Here is a 20665-nt window from a genome sequence, read left to right on the forward strand (position 1 = left end):
CATCTTTCATCAGACCCAGTTTCCATGTCGTCAGACGGGTTAGTAATTATTCTTGAGTTTTTATCAGACTTGATAGAGGAAAGTCTTTCTTCTTTTTGAGATTGTTTGTATTTCTTACCAAGACTTGTCTTCTTGGGATTTTTTCTAACATCAGACTCACACTGACCTGCTGACATGTGAGAGCTGTCCACAGTTTGGACATGACTTCTGTCCCTCCTCTTCCTCTGATCTCTGTTCTGTGGATCTGTCTCTTCATCTGTAGTTGATGTTGATTCTTCATGTTGGTTTCCTTCTTCATCCTGACTATCAGTTACATTAAAGCTCTGCTGATTGTTTAGATCTGCTTCACTGTTCTCATCTTCCTCATAAGTAGGAATCTCCATCAAGGTATCAGTCTCCTGCTTCAGATCAATCTGATCTTCATCCTGACTGATGCAAAGTTCCCCTGGTTCCTCTTTAGTATGTAGACGTTCCAGTTCTTCATGTTCCACTCTGAAGTTCCTCTGCTGGATGCAGAGATCTTCCTCTTCAATCATCCAACACTGGGGGAGGACTGCAGGGACACAAGAACAGGTCCTTTTATCTACTATGGTGACTTTATTTATTCTTAAGTATCAATACAAATGATTGCAGTATCATTCAGTATAGGGTTGTGCCGATGGACGATATCATCGTCCATCGTGATGGGTGACTGACATCCCGATGGAGAGACCACCATCGTGATGCCACGCCCCCGCCACGTTGCACGTCGACACCATAAGCCGCGGTTACATGTACAAAATATCTTGATGGGATCAATGGTCGGATTAGAATCCAAGCATGTAGATGGGCCCAGAAAAATGTTTTCAGAATATAAAAACGTTCACTAAGGTCACAATTTCGGTCGGAATAAATCATTCGCACATGCGCAGTATTCGCACATGCGCAGTTTGAAAACCGGAAAGGGATACAACTTCCGCCGAGCGGCTTTTTTTTCCCAACTTTATTGAATGTAACAATTCAATACAAAACGATAACAGCGCCGAGCGGCTATATATATTGACATGTCAGCTCGGTAAAATACGAGATGATCTACTAAACGTCTTTTTAATAATGTTACGGTTATTATGAAACACCTGTTCGCTCATCATTTGAATTTTAATCCGTGTGGTCAGTGCTTTTTCTGAACGGAGCCAGGATTAGCAGTATGCTAACACGGGCTAACAACATTAGCTTTGGGTGGCGCTGCAACATGTGAATAACATCAGCCTTTATTTAGTCAGGACACGACTGGAAACACAAATCCACGTGATTGTTTGAATGTTTTCTAAGGACTGAGAGACATTTCTGCTTTGATGCTCAAACCTCTGTGTGTCTGCTGACGATCCGAGCTGTGCTCAGACACACGTTTAGACCCGGTTCTGAGTTCGGTTGCTTGTCTCCTAGAGCTGCGGGACGGATCGCAGTCTTAAATCTCCCACACATACCGCTCATGTACCCCCCCCCCCTTCCCATCAAACACAAAGCTGTAAATCCGCACTCCGCCGGTCCACTCCGCTAAGTGCGGGAGTGGACTACTTCTTTTCTATCTTGCTTGTTACTTTTTCTGTTAAAGTCACTTCCCTCAGTTTATATTGGATCATCGCGGATTAACCATTAGTTGGGAAATAAAATGAAAAAAGCAAAATAACGAATAGCAGTTATATAAGAACAAAAAATGTAAAAAATACCCCCCCCCCCCCGACGATGTCATCGTCCATCCCGATGGTTGACAGCAAACATCGTCAACGGCCAAATTAGGGGACATCGCCCAACCCTAATTCAGTATATGCACATTAAAAAATGTTTAATAAAAAAAAGGATTTTGTTTTCTTTAACACTACATTATAAAACTGTGCTGAAAAAGCCTCCCCCTACACCTCCCCCCTATGAGGAGAGCTGTTTCAGTCAATAAATAGTCTGAACCAGTTAAAGATGGAATATATTTTTTCTTTGGATTTTTTAAGGAAATGAAATTGCAGATAAGTAATTCATAAATGGTACAAACAGGTTTTTAATGTTATATAACTGTATACCCAAATTAAATCATGCTGAGATAAATAGGACACATTTACTAGAAAGGGGACGGAGGGAGTAACAGAAAATGTACTTTTAACCTCATTCTGTCTCCAATTATTTTGATATGAAATTACAAAAAGGAAAACAGTTTGAAAACAAATAGAATGTTTTAGATTCTTGTCATTATTGACAGTAAACATGTGGGTATCTATAGTAAATGTTTGACACAGTCTCTGAGGCTTCTTTCAGCACACCAGTTGTGTTATGTTAGGAATATTCTGCTAATAAAGTTACATTCACATGTCTGTTATTGTATTCATTTTATTTAGAAATCTGGGGCACCATCAATCGGGGTCAGAAACTTGCCTGTGGTGGTGTTGGTGGGTGTGTTTATGTGTGCGTGTTAGCCTGGAGGTGCGCTGGCAGCGCAGACGATAAAAATGTGTCAAAAATGGACAGAAACAATTTGACAAAAATGGCTCAATTTAAATTAGCCATTTTATTATTAAATATATTTCATTTTGCTTTGAAAACCTGTTCATTATTTTAAAACAGAATTTTAAATGTTAATTTTAATCAGGTTGAATATTATTATAATTGTATCTCTTTTTTTCAGAAACTGATTTCTAAATCAATATTTTCCAAAGTAGCTTTTTTTATGTTGCTGTTTTTCAGAATGACTTATTTACTTCATGAAGAGTTTTTCCAGCAGAATGATTCTGTCTGTCAATCAGTGAAAGTGGGTGGGATCTAAACATTGGCTGATCCCTGGAAATCGACTTGTGTTCCTAGATACCCGCTCTGTGGTGTTCCAGTCAGAGGGATGACATATTTCTGTTGTGAAACCGGAGGAGCTTTGTAGAATCCAAGCGCAGTCACAAAAATGGAGTGGCGAACTAGGTTCTCTTTCAACATTCGTTTCGGTATCTCACTATAGGACACGCCCCCTGTGCTGTCCCCCAGAAGCTCTTTTTCACTACGCCAGTCTTGACTGGCAGACAGAAGGTGACGTCTGCTCTCAGGAGGCGGGACTTCCTCCTGCTATAAGAGCCGGACGCCATCTTCTCTCCTCAGTCTAACACCTCTTCTCGCTCCCAGAAGCATCCTCAGACGGCAGGTGTAGTATCCGAAGCTAGCTTAACTGTTCCTAGAGCGAGCTAACAACTCGGTCGCTGAACGCTAGTCGGTGTTACATAGCTTGTCTGGGTCACGCGGTTGGTCTGTCTCCAAACAGCACCCGTTAGAACTAGTCACCATAGTAGTAATTTTCGCGCTTCGCTCTCAACCGGAGTCGACGAAGTCGTCATGGAGCCTGAACCTTTCCTCGCCATGGAAACGTTCAGACCTCTGCCTAGAGCCTGCTCATGCGGTAGCAAAATCGCCGGGGCAGACACCCATTCTGCCTGTGCTGCATGTCTGGGGCTGCAACATGCCCAGGAGGCGTTAGCATCTCCGGCTAGCTGCGAGTATTGTGCGCGCCTCTCCCTCAAGACCCTGAGACGCAGACTAGCGCGCCAAGCTAGTCTGTCCAAGGCGGACCCGGTCTTGGGGGTAACCAGCCCCCCACTACCAGAGGAGTCTACGCAGGGAGAGGTGGCAGGCGTGAGCTGGGGCGACCAACTGGATACGGTCGCGCCACTCGAGGGCATGGAGGAGCAGGAGGCCGCGCCCCCGGAGTTTCAGGACACTGTGCCCGACTCCGGAGACGAGTCCATCAGCCTTGGCTGCGGGCGACGCGTGCGGCGGCTTCCCAAACCCGACCGCCGCGATGGACCTGCATGATGTCTGCAGAAGAGCAGCTGAAAAGCTGGGCATTAAGTGGCCTGAAGCCCTCACTGAGGCCACCACGTCTCGCTATGAGGGAAAAAGACTGCCTAAAGCCAAGTCTTCCAGCAGACAGCTGCTGCCAGTGTTCCCTGAGTGCTTGGAGGAAGCGACCAGGACCTGGAGCACCCCCTTTTCAGCCAAAAGCCCCGTCCTGGGAGGCTCGGCATTCGACAGGGCCAACATGGAGGAGAAGGGATTCTCGCAGATCCCTCCAGTCGAACCGCTGCTGGCATCCCACCTGCACCCGACACAGAAGTCCACCATGACTTCCGCGGGCGCCGCCCTGCCCTCGAAAGCTGACTGCTTCCAGTCAACTCTCACCGAAAAGGGCTACAAGGCAGTTGCCGCATCGGTGAAAGCCCTGAATGCATCTTCTCTGCTCCTAGCCTACCAGGCAGAGCTGCAGGAACAGATGTCAAGCACACCAACCCCAGACCTGTGGAACGAGCTATGCGTAGTCACAGACCTTTGTCTGCGTCTCTACAGGTCCGCAGTCCAAACCTCTGGGCGAGACATGGCCCTCATGGTTGTCCAGGAAAGAGCCCCGTGGCTGAACTTATCCAGTCTCTCTCAGAAGGAGAAGACTCAACTCCTCGATGTGCCGGTGGACCCAAAGAGCCTATTTGGGCCAGCAATGGCCACAATGCAAAGGCGCTGTGAGGAGAAGAAACGGGAAGGTGAAGCGCTGCAGCTGTGTCTGCCCAGGAAGGTACCCCCTCCTACCCCAGCTGCACCGCGTCTTTCCTTCGCTCAAGCGGTAGCTAGACCAGCTTACCGCACTCCGAAAAACCAGCCTCAGCCAGGTGACCGGAGCCACGGAAAGCCTGCTGAGGCCAGAGGGGCCTGGGCCTAGAAACCGTCTGCTCCCAACGTGACAACGGCAGCCCAGCCAGCGCCTCCTGTCGCTCAGAGCGCAAAGAAAAAGAAGCGTGCCACCTAGGGCGCAACCAACAGGGATGGAGAGCGGGCACAACCAGAAGCCTGCTTCCCCCCTTCCACGACACGTTCCGTTCCTGTCGTTTTTCTCCAGGGCATGTTCCAGCCCGACCAAAAGGCGTGCAGAGGCACAGGTGGCCCTCACAGTTCACAGCCAGTTGAAAAGGAGAAAAGAGGGACCCACAGAGAGCTCAGTGGAGCCACAGTTGTGTCCCAGAAAGTGTTTGAAAAGGTTTTTAAAACCAACACAAATAAAAAATCCCCGAGGCGCGCAACCAGGCCCCGAGCCAAGGGCGCAGCCTCAACACAGAAAGACAAAACAAAAAACAAAACACATACAAATGACGGGAAGCCGAGTGGGAGCTGCGCAGCTGCACATGAGGCAGCAGGAGGGAGCTGTTGCTCCACCAGCACAGCAGCCCAGCACCGTGGTAGCAACGAGCCCTGCGCCAGCGAAACTCGTGTTGGCCACGCCCACCAGTGTCTCAGCGCGGAAGCCGCTCGGCCCGCTCTCGGACAAATCACAGCAATGGTGGCACTGCGGGGCGCCAGACTGGGTTATAAGCATTGTTACCAAGGGTTACAGACTCCAGTTTGCATCCACCCCTCCCCTTTTCAATGGTATACTGCAGTCGCAGGCCAGGGGGCAAAATGCACCAATTTTTGCAGGAAGAGATCAAAACACTGCAAGGCAAAAGAGCCTTTCAGCTAGTGCCACCGGAGCAGGCTCACAGCGGTTTCTACTCCAGATACTTCCTGGTCCCAAAACGGGGCGGAGGCCTGCGTCCGATTCTAGACCTGCGAGCACTGAACAAATACTTGAGGAAGTACAAATTCAGAATGCTAACACACGCAGGTCTGGTACGGTTTGTGCGTCCAGGAGACTGGTTTGTCCCCATAGATTCTAAAGAGGCATATTTTCCCGTCCCAATATACCCCCCTCACAGAAAGTATCTCAGATTTTCCTTTCGAGGGAAGGTTTACGAGTTTCTAGTGCTCCCCTTCTGCCTCTCACTGAGTCCGCGGGTGTTTGTGAAATGCACGGAGGCCGCTGTCGCACCCATGAGACAGATGGGCGTTCGGCTGGCCATGTATATAGACGACTGGCTGCTCGCAGCGCAGTCTCCCGAAGAACTCAGGAGGCAGGCCGGGTTGCTCACATCGCACCTAACTGCACTGGGCTTCACAGTAAACTGGGGAAAGTGCGTATTGACACCAGTTCAAACGATCACTTTCATCGGCTTATCCCTGAACTCGGTCGAGTTCAGAGCGCGACTCTCAGCGGAGAGAGTGACAGCCTTCCGGGCGTGTCTGTCACAGTTCCGCAGGGGGGCGTGGATAACATTCAGACTGTGCCTCAAACTCCTCGGGCTGATGGCATCGGCGCTGTCCGTCATCCCTTTTGGCCGCTTACACATGCGTCCTTTTCAGCGGTGGGTGGCGTCGCTCAATCTAAGCCCCGCCCGCCATGGTCACCGGTGAGTGCTTGCTACGGTTACGTGCATTCTCGCCCTACACAAGTGGAGGGATATCTCCTTCCTCACCACGGGTGTTGTCATGGAAACCGTGCAAACAAGACAGGTGATCACCTACAGACGCCTCGCTGACAGGCTGGGGAGCCACTCACGAGGGCAGGACAGTGAACGGTCTGTGGGGCTCCCACATGCGATCAGTTCACATAAACTGCTTGGAACTCCTGGCGGTGTCTCTTGCACTGAAACATTTCTTACCCTTCCTGAAAGGGCGCCATGTTTTAGTCAGGACCGACAATACCACAGTGGTGACGTATATCAACAGACAAGGAGGGCTGCGCTCACTTCAGTTGCACACGCTAGCACACAGACTGATTATGTGGAGCAGCTCCCGTCTTCTGTCGCTGCGGGCCATCCATGTACCGGGGATAATGAACCGGGGAGCCGACCTGCTCTCCAGAGGGAACCCGCGTTACAGGGAATGGAAGCTCCACAGCCAGGTGGTAGCCCAGATGTGGAGCATTTACGGTCAATCAGAGGTCGATCTCTTTGCGTCAGCGGAGAACGCCCAGTGTCAAATGTTCTACTCTCTGACGGACCAGAGCGCCCCCCTGGGGGTGGACGCACGAGTGGCCGTGCCGACTTCTGTATGCGTTCCCACCGTTGGAGTTGATTGCCCCTACCCTCACCAGGGTTCGGATGGGGAAACACTCTCTCATCCTCGTAGCCCCTCGGTGGCCCGGGAAACACTGGCTAGCGGATATCATTCAGATGCTGCACAGCCAACCGTGGCCTCTGCCTTTACGCAGGGACCTCCTGTCGCAGGCCCGCGGGGAAATTTTTCATCCTCATCCGGAACGCCTGGCTCTGTGGGCCTGGCTCGTGAGAGGCTGAATCTCATGGCAGCGGGACTCCCGCACAACGTCATGGACACGATCCAGAGTGCCAGAGCGCGGTCCACCCGCTCCGCCTACGGCGTCAAATGGCGCGTTTTTGAGGACTGGTGCGTAAAAATGGCCGTAATGCCTTTCCAGAGCCCAGTCCCAGTCATTCTATCGTTCCTTCAGGAACTGATTGAAAAAGGTTTGTCCTTTTCCACCATTAAAGTGTATCTGGCGGCCATATCCGCCTGTCACATAGGTGTTAATGACAAAACAGTGGGCCAGCATCCGCTTATTTGTCAGTTTATGAGGGGCGCACGTCGGCGCCGACCGGTGTCGAAAAGCCTTGTTGCTCCTTGGGATTTACCGGTGGTGCTGGACGCACTGTTGTGCGCACCGTTTGAGCCACTGAGGCAAGTCAGCCTCAAAGCGCTCTCTTTTAAAACAGCTCTGCTTATTACAGCTTCTGCTAAACGAGTGAGCGACATCCATGCGTTGTCAGTTCACCCGTCCTGTTTGCAGTTCTCCAGAGGGGATTCTAAGGTTTTGTTGAGACCGAATCCGGCATTTATGCCCAAGGTTTTCAACCCTACCATACCTTGCCACCCCATTGAGTTTTTGGAATTGAATCCGCCTCCTTTTTCCTCTACGGAGCAAGAGAGGCTTCACACATTGCGCCCTGTGCGGGCGCTGCGCATGTATGTGGAGAGGACGGCTGGCTTCAGAAAATCTGAGCAGCTGTTTGTGTCGTGGGCTTCTCCTCACACAGGAAAGCCTATAACCAAGCAACGCCTGTCACACTGGGTTGTGGGCGCTATAACCATGGCTTATAACAGCAAGGGGTTAACACCCCCGGCGGGCCTGCGCGCTCATTCCACTCGCGGCATGGCATCATCATGGGCAGTTTTTCAGGGCATCTTTCTGGATGATGTGTGCACGGCTGCCAGTTGGGCAACGCCTCACACTTTCATCAGATTTTATAGACTGGATGTCACTAGACCAGGGCTGCCTCACGCAGTGCTAGGTGTGGGGTCTAGGGTTGTGCCGATGGACGATATCATCGTCCATCGTGATGGGTGACTGACATCCCGATGGAGAGACCACCATTGTGATGCCACGCCCCCGCCACGTTGCGAGTCGACGCCATAAGCCACGGTTACATGTACAAAATATCTTGATGGGATCAATGGTCGGATTAGAATCCAAGCGTGTAGATGGGCCCAGAAAAATGTTTTCAGAATATAAAAACGTTCACTAAGGTCACAATTTCGGTCGGAATAAATCATTCGCACATGCGCAGTAGGGTTTGAAAACCGGAAGTGGATACAACTTCCGCCGAGGGGCTTTTTTTTCCAAACTTTATTGAATGTAACAATTCAATACAAAACGATAACAGCGCCGAGCGGCTATATACATTGACATGTCAGCTCGGTAAAATACGAGACGATCTTTTAAACGTCCTTTTAATAATGTTACGGTTATTATGAAACACCTGTTTGCTCATCATTTGAATTTTGATCCGTGTGGTCAGTGCTTTTTCTAAACGAAGCCAGGATTAGCAGTATGCTTACACGGGCTAACAACATTAGCTTTGAGTGGCCCTGCACGTAAACATGTGGTAATAACATCAGCCTTTATTTAGTCGGGACACGACTGGAAACACAAATCCACGTGATTGTTTGAATGTTTTCTAAGGACTGAGCGACATTTCTGCTTTGAAGCTCAAACCGCTGTGTGTGCTGACGATCCGAGCTGTGCTCAGACACACACTTTAGACCCGGTTCTGAGTTCGGTTGCTTGTGTACCCCTAGAGCTGCGGGACGGATCGCAGTCTTAAATCTCCCACACATACCGCTCATGTAACAAAGCACCCCCCCCCTTCCCATCAAACACAAAGCTGGAAGTCCGCGCTCCGCCGGTCCACTTCACTAGTTAAGTGCGGGAGCCGACTACTTCTTTTCTATTTTGTTTGTTACTTTTTTTGTTAAAGTCACTTCCCTCAGTTTATAGTGGATCATCGCGGATTAACCATTAGTTGGGAAATAAAATGAAAAAAAGTAAAATAACGAATAGCAACGAAAAATGTAAAAATACCCCCCCCCCCCCCCCCCGACGATGACATCATCCATCCCGATGGTTGACTGCATACATCGTCAACGGCCAATTTAAGGGACATCACTATGGGATGGGTCTCTACATCCCATAGTGAGATACAGAAACGAATGTTGAAAGAGAACTTTAGGTTAAGAACTTAACCCCGGTTCTCTGAAACACGAGTGAGGTATCTCACCAGATCACCCTCCTTGCCTGGAGCGAGAAGAGGTGTGCTTACTTAGACTGAGGAGAGAAGATGGCGTCCGGCTCTTATAGCAGGAGGAAGTCCCGCCTCCTGAGAGCAGACGTCACCTTCTGTCTGCCAGTCAAGACTGGCGTAATGAAAAAGAGCTTCTGGGGGACAGCGCAGGGGGCGTGTCCCATAGTGAGATACCTCACTCATGTTTCAGAGAACCGGGGTTAAGTTCTTAACTTAAAGTTTTATTATGTGGTAGAGGGGATGAATGGAGGGGGAGGAGAACAGGCCAGCAGGTGAGCCCACGGAACCACATCAATTTCAGCGATATCTGCATTGCATTGCTGACATTAGAGGATCACATAGAGACAAACAATCTGCCTGCTGCAGAAGATGCAAACATGGACGACTCTGTTTTTCTAGTTGGAGGGTTCATGTAAAGAGTATGTTAATAAAAGACAAGCCCTGAATATTATTATTCCTATTCGACCCCAAACTACAATATCAGCTGGCTGTCTCTGTCTACTGGCCAGCCAGCGGCCCGCACGCCATTGCTTTTACAGTCCAGTTTTAGTGTACTTAAATGGTAAATACCAAGTAATATTCAAGTGAACATACCCAGTATTTAGTACTGAAATTACCATGTAGTTGAGTGGAAATAGGGCTGACTTTCTTTTACAGTCCAGTTTCAGTGTACTCAAGGGGTAGTTTCTGTGGTAAATTTATGGTAAATACCATGAAACGTGAGTGCAGACTTAAATTGTCCTCTTTTCTCATCTACTTCTACCCTTCCTCTCTTCTCTATTTTTGATCATCATTTATCATTTAGTTCTCCATGTCTCTGTTTGGTGCAGTGCGATTCATGTATTGTCCCTCTTTTCCTCTCCCCTCCTGGGGAGTGGGAGTGCTTCCAGACTCCAGTTGGCTCATCCGTGCTCCAGTTCCTGACCGTCTACCTCGCCTTTGCTCCTGTTCCTACACCTAGCTGTGGATCCTGCCTCTGACGAGTACTGGCTCATCTCTGGCTCGTCTCTGCTCTGTACCTGACCGAGTACCTCGTCTCTGCTCCTGCTCCTACACCTGGCTGTAATAATAATAATAATGGATTGGATTTATCTGCGCTTTTCAAGACACTCAAAGCGCTTACAATGTGTCCATTATTCATTCACTCCTCATTCATACTTGGTGATGGTAACTACGGTTGTAGTCACAGCTGCCCTGGGGCAGACTGACAGAGGCGTGGCTGCCAGTTCGCGCCTACGGCCCCTCTGACCATCACGGGGATCATTCACGCACGCTGGTGGAGCCACACTGGAGGCAAGGAGGGTGAAGTGTCTTGCCCAAGGACACAAAGTTTTATTGACTCTGACAGAGTTTCAGCTTGAATCCATGTGGTTTTCATTCTTCCATTGAAGTTGTCTCCAGAAAGTAAAGATCTGCTGAATCAATGCTCCTCTGAGAACTTTGGAGCTTTTCTCTGCATCTGTTCCACACTTGAATGTGCAGAAGATCAAAGCGCCGGACGCTCTGAGCTTCAGCGTTCCAGTCAGCAGCTGCTGAACCAAAGCCAGCAGCAGGTGAGGATCTGGGCCTCAAAGATGAATGGAAGAAGGGATGGAGTCCCAGTGTTGAAGACATCAGCTGGAGAAGCTCTGAGGCTCTTTCAGGTGGGCGTGGCAGCGCTGCTGCTTTCCAGCAAACCAAGCAAACTGCAGCATCTGTGATCTGAGAGGCTGTTGGTGAAGAAGAGCATCATCAGCATAGAACTGTGGGCCGTTTGGCTTCAGAAGAACAGCTTCATGATGTGGAAAGAATCTGTGTCCTTCAACAGGTCCAGAAGATCCCAAACATGGAAACTGGAAGCAGTTTGGATTCTGGTTTCTTCCTGAACTTTGAGGATCCAAATGCTGAAAATGGAAGCTGACAGAAAATGCAGCAGACTTTACCAATGTGCTCAGAACACTAGAACATCCACAGAAGAAGAAAACACTGTTCTAGTGGAACATCTACAACTTCTGTCCATGATTCAGAGGAACTGCAGAAAGATGACTCCTCCCACTTTGGGTTTGGTCAAATGTAGAAAACAAGTATTCAGCACAGCTCAGGGATCTGGAGCTCCATTCATGCATGGAGTTGGGGAGAACTCCTCCTTGAGCAACAAGCTGGTCTAGTTTCTCCAGCAATCCTCAATCTGAAAAAAAGACAATGATAAACTTTAAAAGCAAATCTCTTTTTCTTTCATTCTCGGATGGAAAGTCCAGAAAGAATATTGTGGACCTGAAGATGCTTTGATCTAAACGCTTTAGACTCGTAAGAGGATTGTCCCACTTGAGTGATGGTCGCCCACAAAAAGCAGTTTTTAATCTCATCTCAGACTTACTTTAATTTCAGGTGACTTTCCTGGAGAAAAAACACTTTACTTCCTGGTTTCATTGACAGCAAATGTTCCTAAAGACCTGACCCCCTAAAAGCTCCAATAGCAGCTCAGCAGAAACTCTGATCTTTCTTGATGTGGAGGGGCGGAGCCTAAAGAGGGAGCATCTTTCTGCAGGTGGTGCTGCAGCTTTGGGCATGTTTTCCAACTCTTTAGCTTCTGCTGTTCATGGAGTCGTGTCCCTCTGTTCTTGGAAAGGAGAAACGTGCAGAGAACTTTTCCCATTTCCACTCCCTCCTTTCAGCTGCTGCCCACTGTTCCCCTCTGAATCAGGAGGGAGGAGCTCTCATCTGTTCTGCCCACCCCCATCTAGAAAGACATCAGCACCACCTGAACATTCCAAAGCTCTTTTCCAACCCATTTCTACTGAGAAGGAACCAAACACATGAAGATTAGAACAGCTGGAACAGGATGAGGGGGAAGGCTAAAGATTCAAGTCTGTTTGTGAGTCAAAGACAGAATGAAGACAGAAATCAATAGAAAACACAGAGTTGATTCAAAAGAGCATTTATTAGATCCAAACAGGCTGCAGGAATTTTACAGACAGCTTTCAGTTTGAAGCCTTTTGACACTAAGATGCAGTTCTGCAAACAGCCAGCAGGTGTCTCCCTTCTCCGTCCCGCTTCACTGCAGTTGGTGTTGTTGCAGCAGCTGCATCAAAGTGATTCTCTGCATCCAGAGGCTGTTATTCCTCACTAAGATCCTCTCTGTTCATTCATGTCCTCTGGAGAAAACAGGCTTTATGCTCAGAAAGTTTCTACTAGTTTCACACATTCTAGAAAATGAGGAGATTCAACTGGATTTAGATGAAACGTCTTTAAAACTGCAGCTAAAAATGTTGTCAGCATGAAAAAGAACAGAGTTTTAGCCACAAAACACCAAAGAAAAAGGAAGTTCAGTCAGAAAACTGTGATGATCTAGAAAAGAATCTGTTTGTCTGCAGGTCTGTTTTTCTCCAGATCGTGGAGCTGCTGAACATCTGAATCCAACCCATGTTTCAGATCAACGTTCCAAGTTAGAATGAGAAGAGGAAGTGCAGTCCTCCATCAGTCCACCGGGGGAGCTGCAGCACAATAACTGTCCACTTGATGCTGAGAGAGACAGTGGAGCTGATCTCAGATCAGTTCATGCTGCAGCTCTGACACTCATCTCCACTTCCTCTGATTCCTCCATCACTCTGCTCTCCACCTCCCAGGAACACCGTCCAGTCACAACATCTCTGCAGACCAGCTGCTGCTGCTGCTCCTCTCTGCTCCTCCAGGAGGAACATCAGTCCCATAGCCTGCAGAGAGAAAGTGTAGAGACAGAGATGAAGGAGTGTCTCCTGATCCTGGTCTGTCAGTCAGTGATGCAGCACAGCAGCAGAAAGAGCAGCAGGAGCTTCAGTCCTGTTCAGAGCAGCTTCCTGTCATCTTCACCTGTTGGAGCTTCTGCTGCTCTGATTGGCTGACTGTTGTCCTGAAGCCTGTCATCATTCTCCTCAGAGCTTCACTGAGAAGCTGCAGCTTCACAGGAAACTCTGCATCTTTGCTCTCAGACTAACTTTAGGACCAAACATCTGGAAGCAGCAGGACTGACTCCAACCCTCTACTGACCTCAGAGTCTGCAGTTTGGAGTTTGGACTCTCCACCAGATCCTGGAGCCGCTGAACATCTGAAGACTGAATGTTGTTGTATCTCAGGTCCAGTTCTATCAGGTGGGACGGGTTGGACTTCAGAGCTGAGACCAGAGCAGCACAGCTGGTCTTTGACAAACTGCACCACCTAAACCTGAATTCAGAACAAAGAGTTGAGTTTAAAGACAAAGTTCATGTTTTTCATCCTTCACTTCTTCTAAAGAGTTCAGAGATGAAGAAGATCAGAAAGTTCAGAAAAAGTCCAAAGATGTGAAGCAACAGCAGCAGATCAGAAGAGTCCAGCAGAAGCAGAGAAGAAGAACATTCAGGAACATTCAGGACAACATGCAGCTGCTTCAGGAAAGAAGTCCAGATGTGTGAAAGTCAAACATCAGCCTGTGGCTGCATCCAAACCAACTGATGTTTCTGCAGCAACAGCAGAAAAAGTCTACTTCCTCTTTCTGCTCAGCTCTTCTCCAAACAGCACTGAATCATGGGAGAATTTCAGCAGCATGATGCTGGAAAGTCTTCCTCCCAGTTTTCAGGAGATGATCTTCCAGTCCTTCTCTGCTGCAGCCCTTCAAGCAGAGACTTTCAGCTCCAACAGATCAAAGCAGAGAGAAGAAGGAAGTGATGAGGAAGAGTCAGCAGCAAATGTTGGACACTAGCCGCGGTTACATGGGCAAAATATCTTGATCGGATCAATGGTCGGGTTACAATTCACCCGTGCACATGGGCACAGAAAACCTTTTTCCGATTAGAACAAACGTTGACATGGGTCATACTTTCGGTCGGAATAAATCATTTGGGCATGCGCAGTAGTGTCGAAAAACCGGAAAGGGATGTGTCCCATTGTAAACAAACCTTTGCTGTCACATATATTTATGCTGCAGCTCCGTAATACGAGGCGATCTTCCAAACGGGCTTTTAATAATGTTATGAATATTATGAAGCGCCTGTTCGCTCATCGTTTTATTTAATCAGTGCTTTTTTTGTGGAAGAAGTACGGAGCTGGTAGAACCCGGTGTTAGGAGAGGCTAACAACACGGGCTAACATCATTAGCCTTTTGATGGACACAAAATCCAGGACCATGCGGGAAACGCTGCAATCTGCAGCTTGGCTGCACGTAAATATATGGGAATAACATCAGCCTTTATTTTGTCAGGGCACAACTGGAAACACAATTCCACGTAATATTTTGAACAGTTTCTAAGGACTGAGCGGCATTTCTGCTCTGAAAAGCTCACACACTGAGTGCTCTGTTCTGTCCTCGTGAGTATGACAGCCGCTAACCCAGAGCGGTGGGTCGGCTCGCAGTCCGAATTCTCACACATACCAAAACAACAAAACGCACACGTAACAAAGCACCCTCCCCTCAAACACATTAATAAATCCGGCTGCTCTGCTCAGAGAGGTTCACTTGGTCCACTGACACTGGAACCTGAACGCAGAGCTCGGGTGCCGGTTCCAGACGTCAGTGGGCATGCATTCCCCCCGCATCTCCCTCGTGAGGGGTGAAAGAGGGGGGAGAGCCAGCGGGGCGAGAGCGGGGCGAGAGCGGTGCGGCGCTTTTCACGGGGCTTCCGCAGAGCAGATGGTCGGTCCCGTATGTGCTGCAATGCTTTCTCTCAGCGAAACACCATCTATGCATGACGTAAACCAGAGCAGCAGTGACACACGATCGGAATGACCGTTTACATGCTCCACGATCGGATAAACGATCGGTATAACCCACCTATCTCGATCGGAAAGAAATTCTGATCCGAACGAGTCTGATCGGGGCAAAAGTAATTGTTACATTAATCTAATTCAATGTCCCTGATTTCATTTTCATGTAGATGCAATCCTGCAGGAATTAAAAGAACATGGCAGCAGCTAAAAATGAAGTATAAAAACATAATTCAATTGGGTCAAATTTGAGAATGTCATGGATGTAGGCTTTGTTGACAATATTTGACATATGAAACATCTACATAGCAATACATATCTAATGTTGTTTTCATTGTATATATGTAATTGACTGCAACGAAAAACGGTAACGCTCAAACAAAAACATATGGGGAAATGACAAAAAATCGAGTCTTCTCAAAATCCTCGCACGACGTAAATATAATTCTCTACGAATTAATGCAGCCTCCTCGTCTATTGGGTCCTCCAAAAAAGGACAAGCCAGTCTTGTCACTTAGACCGTCTCTGTGTGACTGGAATGTGGGCAATGAAGGTTAAAGCGAAACATACCGCTTCGTCTTTAAAAAGGGGAGGGGCCCGGCAGAAACTTTGAGTTTGGAGAATAAAACCTGCTCCCGACCAGGTTAGGTTCACAGCGTAAGTAACCATGGATACTGACTCCGAGTAGAAGTTACCTCTCTTTCAGAAACGGGTTTGACTTACTCTGCTTTCTCAAACCTCCCATTCTGAAACGGAAAACCCAGGGTTTCCCTGATTTCAGGGTTAATGCACTCAGAGTTTACACTTAACCTCCTTTCTGAAACAGGCCCCTGGTCTGAACATATTGCTGTGACCCGGATCTCTGAGCTGAACTTCTTGGAGGAATTCCTGAATCTGGGATTTGGAGCAAACAGTCAGAACAAAGGAGGTTTCCATTTCTTCTAAGCTCTGCCAGAAGAAAAGAGCTGAAGCTTGAAGCTGAAGCAGCATTTGCTCAGAGAATCTGTCCTCCAGACCAACAAGTCCCACCACAGCCTTGAAGACGTTTCCAGAAGCAGCAGCAGACTGTGTTCCCATGACGATGCTGAAGTCAGCTGCTGCTCTGCAGGAGAAAGTCTGCAGCTCCTCAGTCAGGAAGCTCTTTCAAGCTCGTGCACATCTGTCAGTGCAGCAGCAGAAAGCCTGTTTCCCTGCAGGAAGTCAGAGACTTTTCAAAGTAAGAGCCTCATGTTGGCAGAGATGGGTTGGATTCTTTGATGCTCCAGTGTCTTTTGGATTCAGGATGAGTTCATGCAGATCTAGAAATCCCACCATGATGATCATCCTTGAGGAATTTCAAAATAAAAGACTTACAAACACCACCATCACTGCTGGATGATAAATACATTTACTCTTTATTTTCTGTCAATAAATCATATTTATCAATAAATCCTTGATTGTAAATGATGGATCTACAGTTGAAAAGAAGTCAAAGTGCTGACTCAGCACAGATCAAAGGAGACACAGATGATTTCCTGGAATGAAGAAAACATCAAACATCATGATGTGATCTGGAACTGAGCTGTTCTTCAGAAGATCCTCCCAAACATGGAAACTGTTGCTGCAACACGTGAAGGTTTGGTTCTGTTGCTAGTGAGATCTGATGGATCAGAACCAGACTTCTGTCAGCTGGAACTGGGGCTTCTTCCAGACCATGACATGTTGTTCAATAAAGTTCATTCCAAAGCGTGACTGATTCATGAAGTGGTTCCTTGAGCCGTGAGTTTTGCCAGCAGCAGGAATCCCTGAGAGTTAGGAGACAGTTTGTGGAGAGAGTTTGTAGATTTAGGAGAAACCAACGTTTGAAATGAAACCAAAGTGTCCTAAACCAAAATCACTGAGCACATCTCAATGTTCCACAAACAGTCATTTTCCACAGTGGACCGTCACCACACACTTTACAAGACAGATTTTCACAACTTTATGACAACAATTCCTGAAATTGTTCCATTCAAGGAAACATTGACTAATATTTGTATTGATGCTGTTTTCCATCTGTGTTTTCAAACCTGCATCAAGAATTAGCTCATGTTTATTGATTCACTTTCTATGGAAGTTTGGCTTCTCTGATAATCCACCAGAGGGCGACAGAGAACTATTGATATTATTAACACAACAGTCAAAGAAATCAACATGAAACATGAAAAAAGTCCATTCTAGAGGCCACTCTGACGTCATCATCATCAAAGACAGCGTTACCTAGCAACCATACCAAGACCATAGCTATAGAGGGAAACACAACAAACCATCAACGGCGGTTAAAGCAGTCAGACGTTTGTTCTGCAGCTCAGCAAAAATCTCTGCTTTAGGTTTTGGGGAGAAAAACAAAGGAAAACACACGGAGAAGGATTCTGCAAAGGAAATCCCAAGTTCTATTGGTAAGTCAGCGTCCTGGAAACATGCTTTGTTGGTTCTGAAGTGGCATGAATGCAGACTTAGATTGGTTTGTTTCCTTGGATTCTTCAGATGGATTCAAGCTGTAAATGTTGTCAGCATAAAGCAAGTTTGGACTAAAGTAAAGCAGAAAGTGGCTTTGAAGATGGTCAGGAGAAATGAGGGCTTTTTTCAGGAATTCTTGGAAGAGGAGGACTTCTCCAAACAACCAGAATCTAGGAGGAGGTTTTTTCAGCATTGAGATCAGGATTTAGCATGAGCTTCAATCCCATTTTTGTTCAATCCAAATGTTTACCGTCATATTCAGGAGTTCAACTCTGAAAGCCACCATGACATCATAGACATTAAAGACCCTGTTACCTAGCAACCAAACACAACAAACTGTAGACTATTCAAACTGGACATTTTGGGGCAACAATTCTTTTCTAACTCAAGTTTTGATGAAAAATCCAAATGATGGAAACAGATTGTGTAAAGGAAATGAGGATATATTGGTGAGTCACAGTCCTGGAAACATGAGTTGTGCTCTGATGAAGACGCCTGATCCAAATGTGGATTTTTGAAATGTACTTCATGAGATTCAAACTGATTGCAGCTTTGAATTAAAGGTGTCAACACATTTCTGCATTGGATTCATTCTGTTTCAGTGTCTCAGGTTGGTTTTGTGGCAGAAACCAAGTTTTTGTTGAACAGTAGCGTTTGAAAAAGCAGAAAGTGGCTTTGAAGATGGTCAGGAGAACTTCTTTGAAGAGGAGGACTTCTCCAAACAACCACAACCTTAGAGGAAGTTTTCTGAGCATTCATAGAACGCTTTTACAATGACTCATCATTTTCCACAAGAAGCTAATGAGTTTTTCCAAATGCATGCTGGATATTCTTAGTTCTAGCTTGGAAAGCACTTTGTGGGATTTCCCTGGTAAACCTGCTTTATCAATCATTTTGGTCTCTTTTTCTTCTTCTAAGTTCCAGCTTGGTGAGTGTGCAGGTCGCCATGGCAACCAGTGTCCAGGTCAAAGGGAGGACCACGGCCATCCAGTCTCCAGGCTTTTGGATTGATTTGGATTTGATAAACATTTGTTTCCCACATTTTAATAGAAGAATTCAACACGGGACATATAGTGGATTGTAAGAATAGGAACAAAAACAGCAACAACTAAATAATCCTCCTCCCCTTAAAACATGAATTTGACTCTGAACAAGTCTAAAACAAATCCAAGCAAAGACCAGCGCTGGGGCTCCTCTGAAGGTCCAGACACAGAGAGGCCCAGAGTGACCCCCATTTCTCCTTTTTGCTCTCTCCAGTGGCTGACTCCGCCCCTTAGGACGTCCCCCTGTGTGGATCAGTGGTCAGTGGGTTGGAACCTGCTGCAAATGCAGGCTCTGGTTCTAACTGCTGGATCAGAAGTGGAATGGGAGCTGTAGTGGTGTGTCTGCAGCTGGATGTGGAACACATGAGGGAGGGGTCAAAGGTCAATCTGTCTTCCAAACAAATGTTGTCAGTCTATTCACCAACAATGCTCCAACATCTTCAAAGGTTTTTGGTCCCAAATCCAGAGTGGAGCTGGTAGGACGTGATCATTTCAGCCTCAGATTTGGGATCTGTCATCTCTCTGCCACCGTGACACCGAGTGATGAGTTCATGCTCCAAAGTGGCCCGATCGCTGGCTTTAGGGACTATTCCAAAAGCTTTCAATGATGGCGGGGAATGAACATTAGGAACAGATGACGGCTTGAAATGTCTGCTGTTGGTTTCTGATCCAGACAGAAATTCAATCAAATGTCTATGAATCCATGATTTCCTTAGAATCTTTGACTCTAGATTCAGATCCATCTGGTTCAAAGGATGAAACTGCAGCTAAAAGTCTTTCAAAAGTCCAAATCCTCAAAGATGAAACAGAAAGTTCCTAGAAAGTCAAATGAAAAACAATCAGATTGTCTTAGATAAACCCGTTTGGAAGTTAAAGCATAGAAAGAAAGAAAGTTCCAAAAGCTAAAAGCCTGAAATAAAGAAAAGTCCAAAGAAAAACAGAAATCCCACATTTGGATCAGTAAAGACATGAATTCTCCAGAAACATCCAGAAACAGCTCTGAGCAGCAGCCATGAAGGGACTGAGAACAGACGGACATCAAAGCAGAATCCAAGCAGCACCTTCATCCTGATGAAGCTCCGCCCTCTGACCTTCAGCAGTCATCTCCAGGCTCCGCCCCCAGTCTGTGACGGCTGGATGATGCTGTCCTCCACCTGCAGCTGGACCTGGATGTTCTCTCAGACCATGTGGCCTCATGGATCAGAAGGTTGAGGGTTCAAGTCCCTTCATGGTTGAAGTCAGACAGAAAGTGAAGAAGAGGGAACATTCAGAGCAGTTTCTGTGCTGTTTGCTTCCTCATGAGTCACGTCTAGATCAGGTCTGGATCCCAGTCAGAAAGTCATCAGGAAATCTGCAGATCAAACCTTCATTTACTGAAATGGAAAACATCAACTGACTTTCTACAGATTCTACTTCCATTCATCAAACTCCAACAGGAAGAAGATTTACAATCAATCAAATCTGTTGATTTCCTGACAAACGTTGTTTTCTCTTCCTGTTTGAATGTTTGATTGTTTTCAAACATGAAGAGAGTTTTTTTCCTGTTTTTAGCTTTAAATGTCTGTTGAAATGTAAAGGTTCATTCAGAATTCCCCAGTGGCCTCATGTTGGAGGAGGGGCTTCATGAGATGCTGCTGGGGGCGGAGCTTGAACACACACCGCTTCCTGGAACCCAAACTCAGGCTAAGTGGAGGAAAAGTTGGGATTTCTGGTGTTTGTAAAGATCTGGAATGGTTTCCTCCCACAAAAAGGCCTTTTTCTAGTTTCCTGCAGATGAATTCTTTTCCTGCTGGGAGTTCTCATCTGGGTTTGCAGATTCTTAGTTGGAGGAAAACTTGGAGCAAATTCTTCCCAGAAAAAGGATTTTCTCTGGAGTGAATTGACATGAAGAGGAAGCTGCAGTGAAGGCAGCCATGTTGGAGCCTCACACATGTTCTCATTAGGATCAAATGAACCAGTGTGTTTGAGACTGAAAGAAAGACT

General features: G+C 47.0%; 2 protein-coding genes across 2 annotated transcripts in view; both read right to left on the minus strand.

Moving 5' to 3' along the window:
- LOC144981350 (uncharacterized) overlaps nucleotides 1-1692 on the minus strand; it is a 127479-nt gene extending 125787 nt beyond the window's left edge. The window contains exon 1 of the mRNA XM_078935949.1: nucleotides 167-1692. Coding sequence (XP_078792075.1) covers nucleotides 167-536 — 370 coding nt within the window. The 5' untranslated portion in view covers nucleotides 537-1692. The remainder of the gene's footprint in view (nucleotides 1-166) is intronic.
- The window catches only part of LOC144987243 (uncharacterized), a 281445-nt gene that overhangs the window by 194872 nt on the left and 65908 nt on the right, over nucleotides 1-20665 (minus strand). The window lies entirely within an intron of this gene.

Source organism: Oryzias latipes, chromosome 2 (assembly GCF_053564925.1).
Source record: "Oryzias latipes strain Hd-rR chromosome 2, Olatipes_Hd-rR_3.1".
Lineage (NCBI taxonomy): Eukaryota > Metazoa > Chordata > Actinopteri > Beloniformes > Adrianichthyidae > Oryzias > Oryzias latipes.